The sequence below is a fragment of the Xiphias gladius genome, chromosome 23 (assembly GCF_016859285.1).
Source record: "Xiphias gladius isolate SHS-SW01 ecotype Sanya breed wild chromosome 23, ASM1685928v1, whole genome shotgun sequence".
In the NCBI taxonomy this organism is placed as follows: Eukaryota; Metazoa; Chordata; class Actinopteri; order Istiophoriformes; family Xiphiidae; genus Xiphias; species Xiphias gladius.
Window position 1 is genome coordinate 6,045,962 of NC_053422.1, and position 13,654 is coordinate 6,059,615.

The following is a 13,654-nucleotide window of genomic DNA, read 5'->3' on the forward strand; positions in this document are numbered from 1 at the left end:
CCCCTCCTCGACGCGACCTCCCGATGGATGCCGCATGCAGTAGCCGAAGCTCGTCTCGGGCCCTCGGCGGTGTAAGGAGATCAGCCCTCTAAGAACGTCTGCGGCAGATTTACTCCACCTGACCTCACCTCCGCCACAGGCTCTGCCTCGGGGCAGGTGAGGTCACCGGTGGTGTAAACCTCGGCTTACTGGTCGTGGTGGAAGAAAAAAGAAAAAAGAAAGACCTTTCACTGCTGTCTTATCGTTGTAAAGAGCTGTAATCCTGTATTTGACACAGCAGAACATGGAAAGGTTCAGATAGTTTGACAGAACAATCCAACAACTCAAGCTTTTTTCTGGAGCTTTCAGCCGTACCACGTGGTTTTCATCAGCAGATGGATTTTGTGCTGTTGACCTTTAAGCGCAGTAGCTGTGCTGATTTCATTCATGGGACCTTTAGGACGTCTTGTCCACGTTGGCTTAAGAGATCAGCGTGAAAGCCCGTTGCTGACCTTAGAGGAAAATCCCAAACTCAAGGTCCACTTGCTAGGTTTTTGCCTGAGTTTTTAGCTCCAGCACACAGAGCATCTGATACAGCTTAGGATTCACATACTGTACATGATCTACTTTAACCGTTACCAAAAAGCATGTGAATTTATTACATGTCCATATAAAGTTAAATCAGCACCTCTGTAAAACAGCTTCAACGCAAACGGAACATTATAAACGTCACGAAGGGAGGATTTACTGCAGGACGGTTGCATTAGACTGCATTAGTTTTAGCTAGGTGTACCTAATAAACTGACAACTGCGTGCGTTTCACATGTGCTCTTCTGGACTGACGTCAGCACGAAGTCTGAGGCTCCAAATGAACCAGTTTCCAAATAAATCCAGCTTCTAAAAAAAGAGGAGCGACTATAACAGCACGGACACACAAATATGTGGGATATCTTCAAAGGGAAAATGAAAACATGTAGTTCTGCATCATTATTCTTCTGCACATTGTTAATTAAAAACAACACACTTAAGAAACCAACGTTTTATTAATCCAAAAGAGGGCATTTTCATACATTCTCAAGGTAGGAATTAAATGAGGAACCAAACTGATGACACAACAAATCAGGCAGTGTACTGGACCATCGCAGCTCGCATAAGAACACTTTTGCCTCATCGCCACTACCCCAGTTGAGCTCAGCTGGGTCCAGGTGTGGTTCAGCCAGGTACAGACTGGGACCGGTAAGGTTCAGCCAGCCGACAGCGGAGACTTTGAACCCAACCGACCGCAACACGGCCGAGCTCCGGCCAGTGGAGACGGGACATTTGAAAAAAAAACCACACGAAGGACAGAGGATTTCATGTGCAAAAAATATCATATCACAACTGGCAGCTCCAAAAATAGAACTATCTTCCTTATTACAATGGTGATGAACATTATAAAGAGCTTTTTTTTTTTTTTCCTTCAAAACAAATAAATCAATTCTGATATGTGTAAACACAATATACATTTTCCTTCTACTCAAAGTAAACTATGAGGCTCCACTTTACACTGTGGCAACTTTAAATATAATACTGTCATATGGTCGACTTATTAACAGGAGAGAAAAGTACCCTTTGGATTCCCAAAGAAATTGAGAGCGATAGGAAGAGTGCACCAGAAAGAGGGACTGGAACTCAAAGAGAATTGATTGCTAGATAGTTTAAAAATTCACCAGTATACAGTTTGAAACGGTTGCAGTAATTTTCAACCCTAATATTTCTGTCTTGTACAAGTCGAATGTACCTGTTGATATAATTCTGTTAAAAACACTCAGCTTGACGCAAAAAGCTGCTGCTGTGGAAAAACTCAGAAGAAATGCAAAGTGTAACGTAACGGCAGGAACCATAAAGCACCACGTAACACACCATCAACAACTGATCTTAACGAGTTCAGATGAGATTCTCTGACACAGCTGAAATATTCGGCAGGGCTGCAGGAACTTTGTGGCCCGACTTTTTATTTTAGCGACGTGATATATAATGTTAGGAATAACATATATTTTGTATACACTCAATTACAAACATGGGTGACGAATGAAAGGCTGATGATATATAACTGACCTGTCATACAGTATATTGTCTTTCTAGATTTTTCATTGAAGTAAAAGAAAAGTTGAAATCATAACAAATAACTTAACACGATCAAAATGTAAAACACACATGCAAAAAAGGCATTCTGTTGTGGAAATATTGCTTCCATTTTTCTAAGATGTAAACATTCGAACATTACTTGAGAGTTTAATGAGAAACATGACCTGTCGTATTTAAGACAATACGGTCCATCAGTGCAAACGTTCTCCAGACCAAAAGTAATGAAAAATTAAATACGATTTCTCTAAAAAAAAAAATATATCACTCGTTATATCTTAATACCCCCACGACGGATTTTAAACAAGTCATTAAGATCTGACTGAAGTGTAGACTTTCAGCTTTAATTCAAGGCGTTTGACAAAAATACTGCATTAACCGTTTAGAAATTAGAGGCATTTTTTTACATAGTCCCTCATTTTCAGAGGCTGAAAAGTAATTGGACAAACCAACATAATTATAAATATAAGGGTTATTTTCACTACTCGGATGAAAGTCCTGAAGTCTGGAACCCACGGACATCAACAAATGTTGAGTTTCTTTCCTTGAGATGCTTTACCAGGCCTTTACTGCGGCTGCTTTTAGTTGCTGCATGGCTGTGGGTCTTTCTGCGCTCAGTTTTGTCTTCAGGATGTGAAAAACATGCTCAAATGGGTTGAAGTCAGGTGACTGACTTGGCCATTGAAGAATATTCCATTTCTTTGCCTCGAGAAGCTCTTGGGTTGCTTTCGCAGTATCTTATCCATCTGTACTGCGAAGCACCGTCCTATCAGTTGTGCAGAATTTGGCTGAATCTGACCAGATAGTACAGACCTATACACTTCATCTGAATTCATCCTGCTACTTCAATCAGCAGTCACATCATCAATAAACAGCAGTGACCCAGTTCCTTTGGCAGCCGTACATGTCGATGCCGCAACACTGCCTCCATCATGTTGGACAGATGATGTGGTTTGCTTTGGATCATGAGCCGTTCCTTTCCTTCTCCATACTCTTCTCTTCCCATCATTCTGGTACAGGTTCATCTTGGTTTCATTCGTCCAAAGAATCTTGTTCCAGAACTGGGCAGGCTTTTATAGACGTTTTCTGGCAAAGTCTAATCTGGGCTTTCTGTTGTTGAGTGTTACCAGTGGTTTCCACCTTTTGGTAAACCCTCTGTATTTACATCCATGAAGACGTCTCTTGATTGTAGACTTTGACAGAGATAAGCCTCCTCAAGTGTTCTTGACCTGGCTAGATGTTGTCAAGGGGTTTTTCTTAACCATAGAAATAATTCTGCGATCATCCACTTTAGTGGTCTTCGGTGGTCTTCCAGGCCATTTTGTGTTGCAGAGCTTGTCGGTGCATTCCTTCTTTTTTAAGAATGGACCAGACCGTTGATTTGGCCGCTCCTGAAGTTTCTGCCATCCATCTGATTAGGTTTATTGTGGGGTTTTTTTTCAGCCTAACGATGGCCCCCTTCATTTGCATCAACACCTCTTTGGACCGTATGTTGAGAGTTCCCATAAACAGCTACCAAATGCAAAGTCAATACTTGGAATCAACTCCACACCTTTTATCTGCTTCATTTGCCATGATATAACAAGGGAACAGGCCACATCTGGCCATGAAACTGTTTGTCAGTCAATTGTCCAATTACTTTTGAACCTCCTGAGGGACTATGTATACAAATTCCTGTAATTCCTAAACGGTTAATTTGATATTTTGTGAAACCCTTTGAATTAAAACGGAAAGTCTACACTTCAATCAAGTCTTGATGACTTCGTTTCAGATCCATTGTGGTGGTGTCCATGGCAAAATTACGAAAATTGTATAACTGTCCAAATGCTTAAGGACCTAGCTGCATATACATACCTAAGCAAGAAGGAAAATAAGATTATCTTCCGCATCTATCAGTGTTTTTCAGTAGTTTACGGCCCAATTTGCTTCTTTTTTTCTTACTTTTAAAGTGTGAAAGAAATCTTTCTGTAAGCGGCTGGTAGAAGCAGCAGATTTGGTGTCAGCAGTCAGAATTTACCAACATTTGACTGGCAGCTTCTGTAAGTGTTGTACGCTGACTGGTCCTTTGATGAAAGGTCTCTTAGTTGCTGAAGGCGCCCTGTGGGCAGCAAATGACTTTTTATTTGCTGGCTGTGTAAATGAAAAGCTCCACTTTAAAAGTCAGTTTTTAGTCATGTTTGTAACACCATCAGATGATGTTGGAAAGTAAAAAGATGCTTCATTTTAAAATGCACACTAGTCCCACTGAGGTATACACTTCAATCTTCATCTGAACTGAGCTGTTAATTGAACAACCAGCAATGCATAGGCTCTAATTCTTATAGTGTGTGACTGCTTATTTCAGGGTTTCCCAACCTTTTTGGTTTGTGACCCTTTAACACAAACTTGTGTCTGTTTTCACCCCCCATCAGCAGATGTTTACGCACCGATTGTGAACAATTCAGCCTTAAAAGTGAGTTTTTTTGTTTTGTTTTTTTTTTACCGGTTTTTCTGGCTCAGTTAAATAATTTTTAATGAACAAAAAGGTAAAATTATCCAGTGAGTCACAAGAAAACTGGTAAACAATACAGGAAAGTGTAAATAAACATGATTCTGTGTAGCACAAATATGTTTTTCCTGCTTTCACGTCTTGTTGATCACATCGTGACTTGTCAAATTCCTGACCCCTTGTGGGGGACGTGGGGAACCACAGACCTGAAGTCCCTTGTTGAGGGAACCTCTTAGAAGCCTTTCCGCATTATAACTACTTCCAGATCAAAATTTCTAAATTTCTTGGTTGAATTGTTTAATAATCTCATCAAGTCTGATTAGAAGAGTGTTGCTCCAAAAAGAAACCAAAAGTTCGTCTTGTAAATTGGGTTTGGGTTGATGTTAGATGGACAACCAATATTTAAGATAAAGAACCCAAAAACTTGCTTGATCAAGTTTTATGTAGGATAAAGGAAACACTTTGCCATTAAAACGACTCAGGTGTTGGCTTTTATGTAAGAGTTTGGAAGTTTTACTGTTTTCTGGCTGCTGAGCGAACTGAGAAACTTCTCTCCTCGCGCTCATATGGGAAGTGCTTGTGTGCTCACACGTACGCTGGATCACACACTCTCACTCTATATACTGAACCAATCTAACACCTCCACACCCACTGACACATGCCAGTTCATCCTGACAACTGGGCCGCCAAACTCACACTGTCTCTCTCCTGCTGAAGTTTTCTTTGTCAAACTTCTCGACTGCAGGCTTCAACAACAGCAGGATCGTCTCACACTGTGTTCATGTTCACAATAACTTACTGTATTGCCACTGACTTTAATAAATACTCAGCTTTCTGCTGCTGTTGGCCAGGAGAGCGGGGCTGAGAGGCCTTTGCGCTCTCCGTCTTTCCTGAGGGGTTAATCGCTACATCCGCGGCTGCTGCTGGTCAGTCGATGCGGTTACCACAGATTGTGAAACGGTCGATCTCCAGCAGGTCTTTTTTGGGAGTCCTGTGCTTCAGTTCAGAGGCTGCCTCTGCCTCCCCCTCCTCATTTTTGGAGACCGAGGCTGCAGGTTGTTCAGGTTCAGGTGGTGGACTTGGAGGACGGCTTAATGGTGCAGCAGTAGAGGCATCTGTGGGCGGGGGAGGAAACAAGTCAGTCCTGGGAGCAGGCTGGGCTGTCACAGAGGAGGAGGAGGAGGAGGCGGATGATGATGGGCTGCAGGGTGTGGCAGGGATCTCCACTTTGGATTCACCTGTAAAGAGCAGTGGGCAAAAATTAAATGAACAACATATGGATGAGTGAATTTTTGGTTGCTCAACTTATTCACTGGACAGTGTGGTTAATGGGGTCTTAACCCAATGAGTGTGTTTACATGAACACGAGTATCCCAGTTGTGAGGCTTATCCCAGTTTTGATTATATTGAGAATGTACCATTCACCTGGAACACAGAGAAATGTGGTTGTGCATACCCCCGTGTACATGACAAATACTACTATCCCTGTTACTGATTACTACATGCTATTTGCATAGGCACCTCTGATGTTTACAAACACAAACTGGCAGTTTTGAAATTGTTAATCTGACATACCTGTCAAGTGTTAATTTGACTGTGATTATTGGAAATGAAGCAGTTTTGGCTTATAGCAGCCTTAACGCTATATATAGTATAGTGTTTACTGTATTATTTGTATATTAGTATTTTCAACCATGACTTGACTTGTTCCTCTATGTGTTGGTAAACCGGTGTCCTGTAACCTGTCTACTACAGACTTCAGTTGGTCAGCACTTCCATGTTTTCTCCCATCTAAATTACCAAGTATATTTAAGGTTTCCTTACTGAAAGACAAAATTCAGTTTACTCATCGCTCCAAAAGTGAGACCCTTTTGCTGCCGCCATTGTTCGTCTTTCTATTACATCACTTGCCTGAAGATGCGCCTGTGCAGGTAGTTGGCAGCATTCAGAAACCTGGATAAGATGTAGCCTATGCATGCAACAGTGACCTGGTTTCTTTCAGAGTACTCGTAAGGATTAGGACTTATCCGGGTTTCTGAAATCGGAATATGATGTTTACATGTGCAAATACAAAAACAGGATACTTCAAAAACCCGATCATAACCGGGATACTTCCTTCCATGTAAACACACTCAATGTCTACACAGCCCGCTTAGCGAAAGCAGAAAAGTAGCAGAGCGGCAGCAGCTTCGGTCCTCCGTCATCAGCCTCTTTTAAACAGAGATCCCGCTATATTGCCATTAAGAAGACCCCTCATTATTCAAACAGGGATATGACGTGTAACACAACAGTGTCGGCGTCTGCCCCCCCTGTGACTACCTCCGCTGCCGGCTCATTGTCTACACAACAATGCCCCCCCATTCTGTGTTTGTGCCTTTTATAAAGCACGGCGCTGCAGAATAAAGGCGCAACATTCCCACCATGGAACAGGATGTCTACATAGGAAGAGTTCAAGCCCTGTACTGAATGTAGGTCTTAGTAGTAGGAAATAGTTACAGTACCTAGCTCCACCCAACACCACAACCTGTCTTTTTTGCAATTCTTTTCATGTACAGATTACACAAACAAGATGCATCGTGTTAATTAGGGAACTTTCGAGGTGCTGGTAGTTGGCTTTTTGAACTCTTAAGTAAGGAAGGCTAGCTGTTGCCCCGTTTCCACTCTTTATGCTAAACTCGGCTAATGAAGTTTTTGTGTGAGCTCCATACTTAAGATATGAGGCGGTATCAATCTTAGGCCTTACAGCAAATAAACCTATTCAAAAATATGTACTTCTAACTGATGCTCTTTTTAAATGTAATTTATAATACATGAAACTCTAGAAACCCAGTATTAAATTGGATCGGGGCTTTAAACAATGATACTTTGCATTATCTATTAATCTTCTATTAGTTTTTTGATTAATTATTTGTTCTATACAATGTCAAACAACCACAACAACAAAAAGTGTGCTCAGAGCTTGTTGTTCAACCAACAGTCCAAAATCCTGTTCTCTCTCAATTTACAGTGATAGAAAACAGGAGAAAAGCAGCAAATCCTCACATTTGAGCAGCTGGAACCAGCAAATGCTATACGATTTGTTATCAAATAATTTTTATGTCTTATTTTTTGCAGGAATTTTTAAGCCTTTATTACCGTGTAGAGAGTAGAGCGATGACAGAAAATGAATGGAAAAAAGAGAGATGGGGAATGCCAGTGCAACAAAGGTCTCCAGACGAACCTGAACCAGGGACAAGGTTTCAATTTTCAGTTGACTTGTTTCAGCGCTAAACTGGATGTAATCTGCTATTACAACGTAAGAATGAAAAGATAAACGACTCCGCTCCACACATCCGCTTTTATACACTTTGTGGGTTTCATTTTCCTGTCTGCCTCATGGGTCATAAGGACCATCTAATTCCAAAGTGGAGATAAAAGTACTCTTCCACTGCCTGTCTTAGATCTATATTTAGCGGACCACAATCTGACGGTGACTCCTGAATCATCATCTAACATATAGAAGTGTTAGGAAAACAAAAGGAGAAGCGAGAGTGCATGAAAGAAGAATGTATTTTTTATATAATTTAAAACAGGAAGAGAAAGAAGATAGAGCATAGAAGAGGGTGAGGTACTGTCTTCAAACAGCAATATTTAGCCTGTAGCAGGAGTGAAGTTGTTCTGGGTTGAGTGATAGGGAGTGATTCAACCTGCCGGGTCCACTAGTCAGACAACCTTCACCCACCTGACTCCTCACTTTCAAGCACCGCAGAGAGAAAAGACAAGACAAGAGAGAAAACAAAACCTAGTATATAGCCTTTATCTGTTTGCTTCTCTCCTACTTTCTGTGCTCACAGATACGGTATTTTAATACCTCCAAATTCCCAATAAAGCTGTTCTCATTTACATATTTTTCTGTTTCTGTTGTCGGACAACGGAACTAGCAAAGTAGTGACTGAAATGTGGCTAAATAAGACCATATGTTAACCAGCAGTCACTTCCAAGCTGCTGCTCTGCACTGCTAAAATCCTGATTTTAGAAATGCAACGTCGTCTTGCAAAATCACCATACACATAAGTTATAGACAACGGCTGTGCTGTGATTTTGGTTAGATTTACTTGTAAAATAATCATTCAGAGAGAAAGTTAAAAGCCTGGCCTTACAATCGCGGGGCAATACTGGCGACTCTCTTCTACAGAAAGTAGCTAAGGTTTTTCTGCAAAAAGTCGCTAGATTTGTTGCTACATGTTTTTGTGAATCAAAGCTGCAAAAGGGGTGTTAAAAGTCTGTAAATCTAGCAACAAAGGTGCTAAGTTGGCAGCACTGCCTGTAAATGCCCCCTCATTGATGCAAGACAAAACTGTTTGCACCAATTCATTTTGAAAGAGCAACGGCCAATGGGGAAACTCCAACACTTGGTCAGCCGACCAATTGTGCAACTTCAAAACTCAGTTGCACGCATTCGTCTGACCAATGGTGTAACCTATCACTCACTCACACACTCACTCACTCACTTTCATAGGACTGGCCCAACTGTCGTGGTCCAGCCAACAATAAAATGTAGCCAGAAAAGGAAGCTGACACTGAACATACAGCAGCCCAGTTGGTTTCTATCACAATCCACTGCATTATTTTAAGAGAAAACACTGCAAAGCCTTTTTACTTTGAGCACACAAGAGTATATTGCATTAGGAAAATCAACCAAACAGAATAATTCATCATATCAGAGAGAACTGAGCGAAGCAGCGTTGGATATTAACAAGTCTGTCCACAGAGACAACCGCCCAGCCCCGGGCTATCTAGCTGCAACAAACTTCCAGTTCTTACTATAGACATAGCTGAACCGACACTCAACAGTACAGACCCACTGCAACACACCGAGCATATGGAGAGTGTATACAGTACATATGTTTGAGTAAGGCCTTAAAAAGGATTTCAAACATGATAGTGGCCATGAAAACAGATTTCGCAGGCCAACGGAACATTAGAAAATGTGAGGTTTTGATGTGATACAATATTAACTTCGATTCTGCCTAAATAATTCAGTGTTGAATCAACCAAGAATTTATAATACGGTATATGTGTTGATGGAGCGCACACAAATGTCTCACCTTCTCTGTGATTTATTTGTTTGTTTTTTTGCATCGGGTTTATTTGATGATCTTCTTATCCTGGGATCAGACTACATGTTATTTTTTTTCTTTTGAGCTGGTCACCATCACAGATAAATTGTACCGTAGGTCCAGTCCTGAATTGTTGCAATGACTTGTGTGTGGGGCCATGACAAACTACACAACAGACTCTGACCAATCATATCTCACTGATATACAAAGGCAAAGAAGGTGCCAAGGGCCAAGTTCACTGTTCTGCCTAACAACACCAATAAAACCAAACTCAAAAACCAAATTCACAGTGTATAAGGCCAACAGGCCACGGCTTGTACTCCGGCAAGGGTCATTCCTAAAATTCTTCATCTCTTCATGAATGCAAAATTTAGGAAACTAACAAGGGGTGAAAAATCTGAGAAGTAATGTGTGGGAGCATTTTGGATTCTATACCAATGATAGTGAAAGTAAAAAGTGAGGCTGTTTGCTGGCTTTTAAAAATGCACTTGCCTGTTAGTTTGTTATTCAATGCAGCAGAGACATTGAAAATGAATGGAATGATGTCAGCAACATATTTTATGATTGGAATACATGGGTCACTTCTGAATTAATGCAAGAAACTTTCATGTTATTTCTTATTTGTAAGACAGTAATTTTTTGAATGACAATCCTAGCTCACATTGGCAAATTCTAGCAAAGTCTGACATGCTGACATCTTTTTTTTTTGGGATGTCATGAAGCGTCCCAGATGCCATGTTGATTATTTTCCACTATGAAAAACTACACAGGATGAAATGGGAGGCTGTCGTGCCTGATGTTTATTTTTTGTTGTAAACACATCAAATTAAGGAGTTAAAAAAATATCTCTAAGATCAGATAGATTCTATCTGTTGAATGTGCTGAAAAACTAATTCATGCTTTTGTGTCCTCATGCCTTGATTACTGTAATTCTTAATAAGTTTGCCTTAGGAGCGGTAGCTCGTCTTCTAACTAAGACAAAGCGCAGGGAGCACAGTACTCTAGTACTGGTCTCTTTCCATTGGTTACCACTGGTATTTAGAATCAAATATAATATCATAGTTATTACCTCTCAGGCTCTACATTGTAAAGCCCATGAGTCCATCTCTGAATCGTTGTGCCCATATAGAAACCTTTTTTACAAATGCCAACTCAATTGGCATTTGTAACAAATCTCCTCAAGACCCATTTATATTCCCTTGCTTTTTCTTAACTTGCAACTTTTGCATTTTGCATTATTTTATTTGTTTATGTTGTAATATAATTGAATTGCTTTTATTATGTCTGTTTGATGCTTTTTGTTTGTCAAGCAGTTTGTGCCATTTGTTTTGAAAGGTGCTTTGGTGCTGGGGCATTGTAAGGCTGAAAGAAAGTTCTGATTTCCACATTATACTGCCGGTGAAACTGCTCAAATGAATATTTTTATATCAACAATGGATTAAATTACTATTCATAATGTGAAAGTGGTCGCCGGTAGCAGCAAACTCATACAGAATTATCACCCAACTGCAGTTCCTCTCAGCACTACGGAGTGTTACAGCATCTCTCAGCTCATTGTTTTGGTTTTATTCTGTGCAACTACTGTTCTGGTTTAGTTTCAGCGCTCTTGTGAACCTCCTTTCCAGCTGCAGCAGGCAGCCATTTTCAGTGAAAAAAGCTCCGATAAATGATGACCCTATGCTATCTGCCCAGCACCCAACAGCAGACAGAAAGTTAGTGACTAGCTGGTGACCACAAGGGAGCATCTAGCATCTAAAAAACCCCCAGATATTTAAAGCAGAGCTAAAAGGAGAGTAAGTATTGAACTCCAAATAAATTCTAAAGATTCTCCGGTCTGTTGGAGGCAGTAGGCAACTGTTCACTGACACCATATCAATTCTATAAGGTGAAAATATGCCAATGTTGTGTTTTTTGCTTGTTCTGCTGTACCCCAAGCAGTCAAACGAAAACAATTAATTCAAGTTTAATCCTCTTATATAGCAGTGCATTCATCATCAGAAGATCGTTTTCATTCTGAAGTTTAGATTCTTTTTAACAATATGTTTTTTGTTTGGTCACATAATTCTCTATTTATCTGGGTTTTACCATGTACATTTGTAAGAAAACTCCCGTATAGAGTCCTCAAGTATTTACAATACATAAGGCTTAAAAAAAACTTAAAAGTCTCTCACACACACACACACACACACACACACACACACACACACACACACACACACACACACACACACACACACACACACACACACACACACAAATGAGTTCTCCACTTCCTCCCTGGAAGATATGTAAGTTTTAATAAAAGTTAACCACCATATGGCCTGAAATAACTCATTCAAAACCAATCATAACCCATTTCTGCCCTCTGGGCAAAAACATGCAGTATAGACAGATGGCATATCTTAGTATTATGTGAATCCAGACAATTGTAAAGACAAAGACATGCAGATGAACATAATTGTGCAGTCAGTCCACTGGAGCAGCAGGTGATGCTCGAAGCACAGACCAAAGTAGTTTAATGTTAGAAAAGTGAGCATGGTATCTGAGGTCGCTGGTTCAAATCCCAGCAGCTAAATGTGTGGGAGTCAGAAGAGGAACCTCATATCGATTTCCCTCCACCTCAAAGTAGTTATTATTATATATGTTGAAGCATGGTGCCTTAAGCTTGCTGAGAAACCAGATTCATTTGAAACACAAGTGGTGGCAGGAGCTTTGATGTTTGATATGACATGATGCACCATCAGGATCTTTGTCATATTAAAGCTCCTGGCTCAGATCAGCAGGCGGGTCTGTGACACACACGGGAGGAACAGATCTGCAGGGATTTGGCTGTGGATGACAGGGAGATACTGCCACCTCCAAATCTGTGTGTCTGATTGTGTGTGTCCATGACTTTAGGTACAAGGCCTATTTAACAGTTTGCCAAGATTATTTTCATGAATCTTAATAAGGAAATTAATATGTAAATATCTGAATGTAGGAAAGAGGGTTTTATTTTTTGTTGTTTTTTTTGTTTCTATCACCGAAGCGCTCAAACTTCCACAACATCAAGTGTAGGGCTGCAACTAACAACTGTCTTCTTATCAGTTAATCTGCTGATCATTTTCAAGATTAATTTATTAATTGCTTGGTTTACAAATGATAAATGGCTGCTCCAGTAGCATACTGGTTAAGGTGCAAACCACAGAACCACAACGTCCACTATTCAATTCAATTCCATGGACCTTTGTTCCGTGTCATAGCTCTCTATCTCTCTCTCCCTATAGGAAAAAACGCCAAACAATAATCTTAAACAAAACAACAACAAAAAAAACCTGTTGAAAGATGACTTAAATGATTAATTGCATATCAAAATAGTTTCCAATTAAGTTTCTTTCCATTGACTTATTGATTAATCATCAGCATTAATAAATTTAGCAGCAGTGTCTACAAAACAAAGCCGAAGCACCACAACTTTATAGACTAACAATAACAATCACAAGTGCCGCTGGTACAATTTTGGAGGGACAATACATTTTAAACTCCATTTTAGAGTCCAGACAAGTTAAACTCCTTGGCCTGATGGAAGTGCTACAATCCAAGGTCCAAACTATGAAATGTAAAATTCCGTATCTGCCACGTCACCGTAATTTAATGTCACATTCCAGATCAAATGCACACAAGTAATGCCAAAATGATTAGTAGATTAATTGATTACTTGCGTGACAGAAAAGTAATTGCCAACTATGACAACTACAAAATGATTAATCCAGAAAATATTTGGCATATTATCAATTATCAATAATGAAAATAATCATTCGTTGCAACCCTACCCACAAGACTGCATGACACTATACTGTGTTTCAAGCATTATGCGAAGACTGAGCTTTAGGTTAACCATTTTATAGACTCTTTAAAAATTTGCTTTGGTGAGTAGTCACTAAGTACATAAGACAATGTCCAACAAAATGATGTCGGGAACATA

The 13,654-nt window shown here is 40.1% G+C and overlaps 1 protein-coding gene across 1 annotated transcript in view; it reads right to left on the reverse strand.

The window, feature by feature from the left end:
* Positions 1-3,825: 3,825 nt before the first annotated feature.
* The window catches only part of tapt1a (transmembrane anterior posterior transformation 1a), a 32,816-nt gene continuing 22,987 nt past the window's right edge, over positions 3,826-13,654 (reverse strand). The window contains exon 14 of the mRNA XM_040119780.1: positions 3,826-5,829. Coding sequence (XP_039975714.1) covers positions 5,519-5,829 — 311 coding nt within the window. The 3' untranslated portion in view covers positions 3,826-5,518. The remainder of the gene's footprint in view (positions 5,830-13,654) is intronic.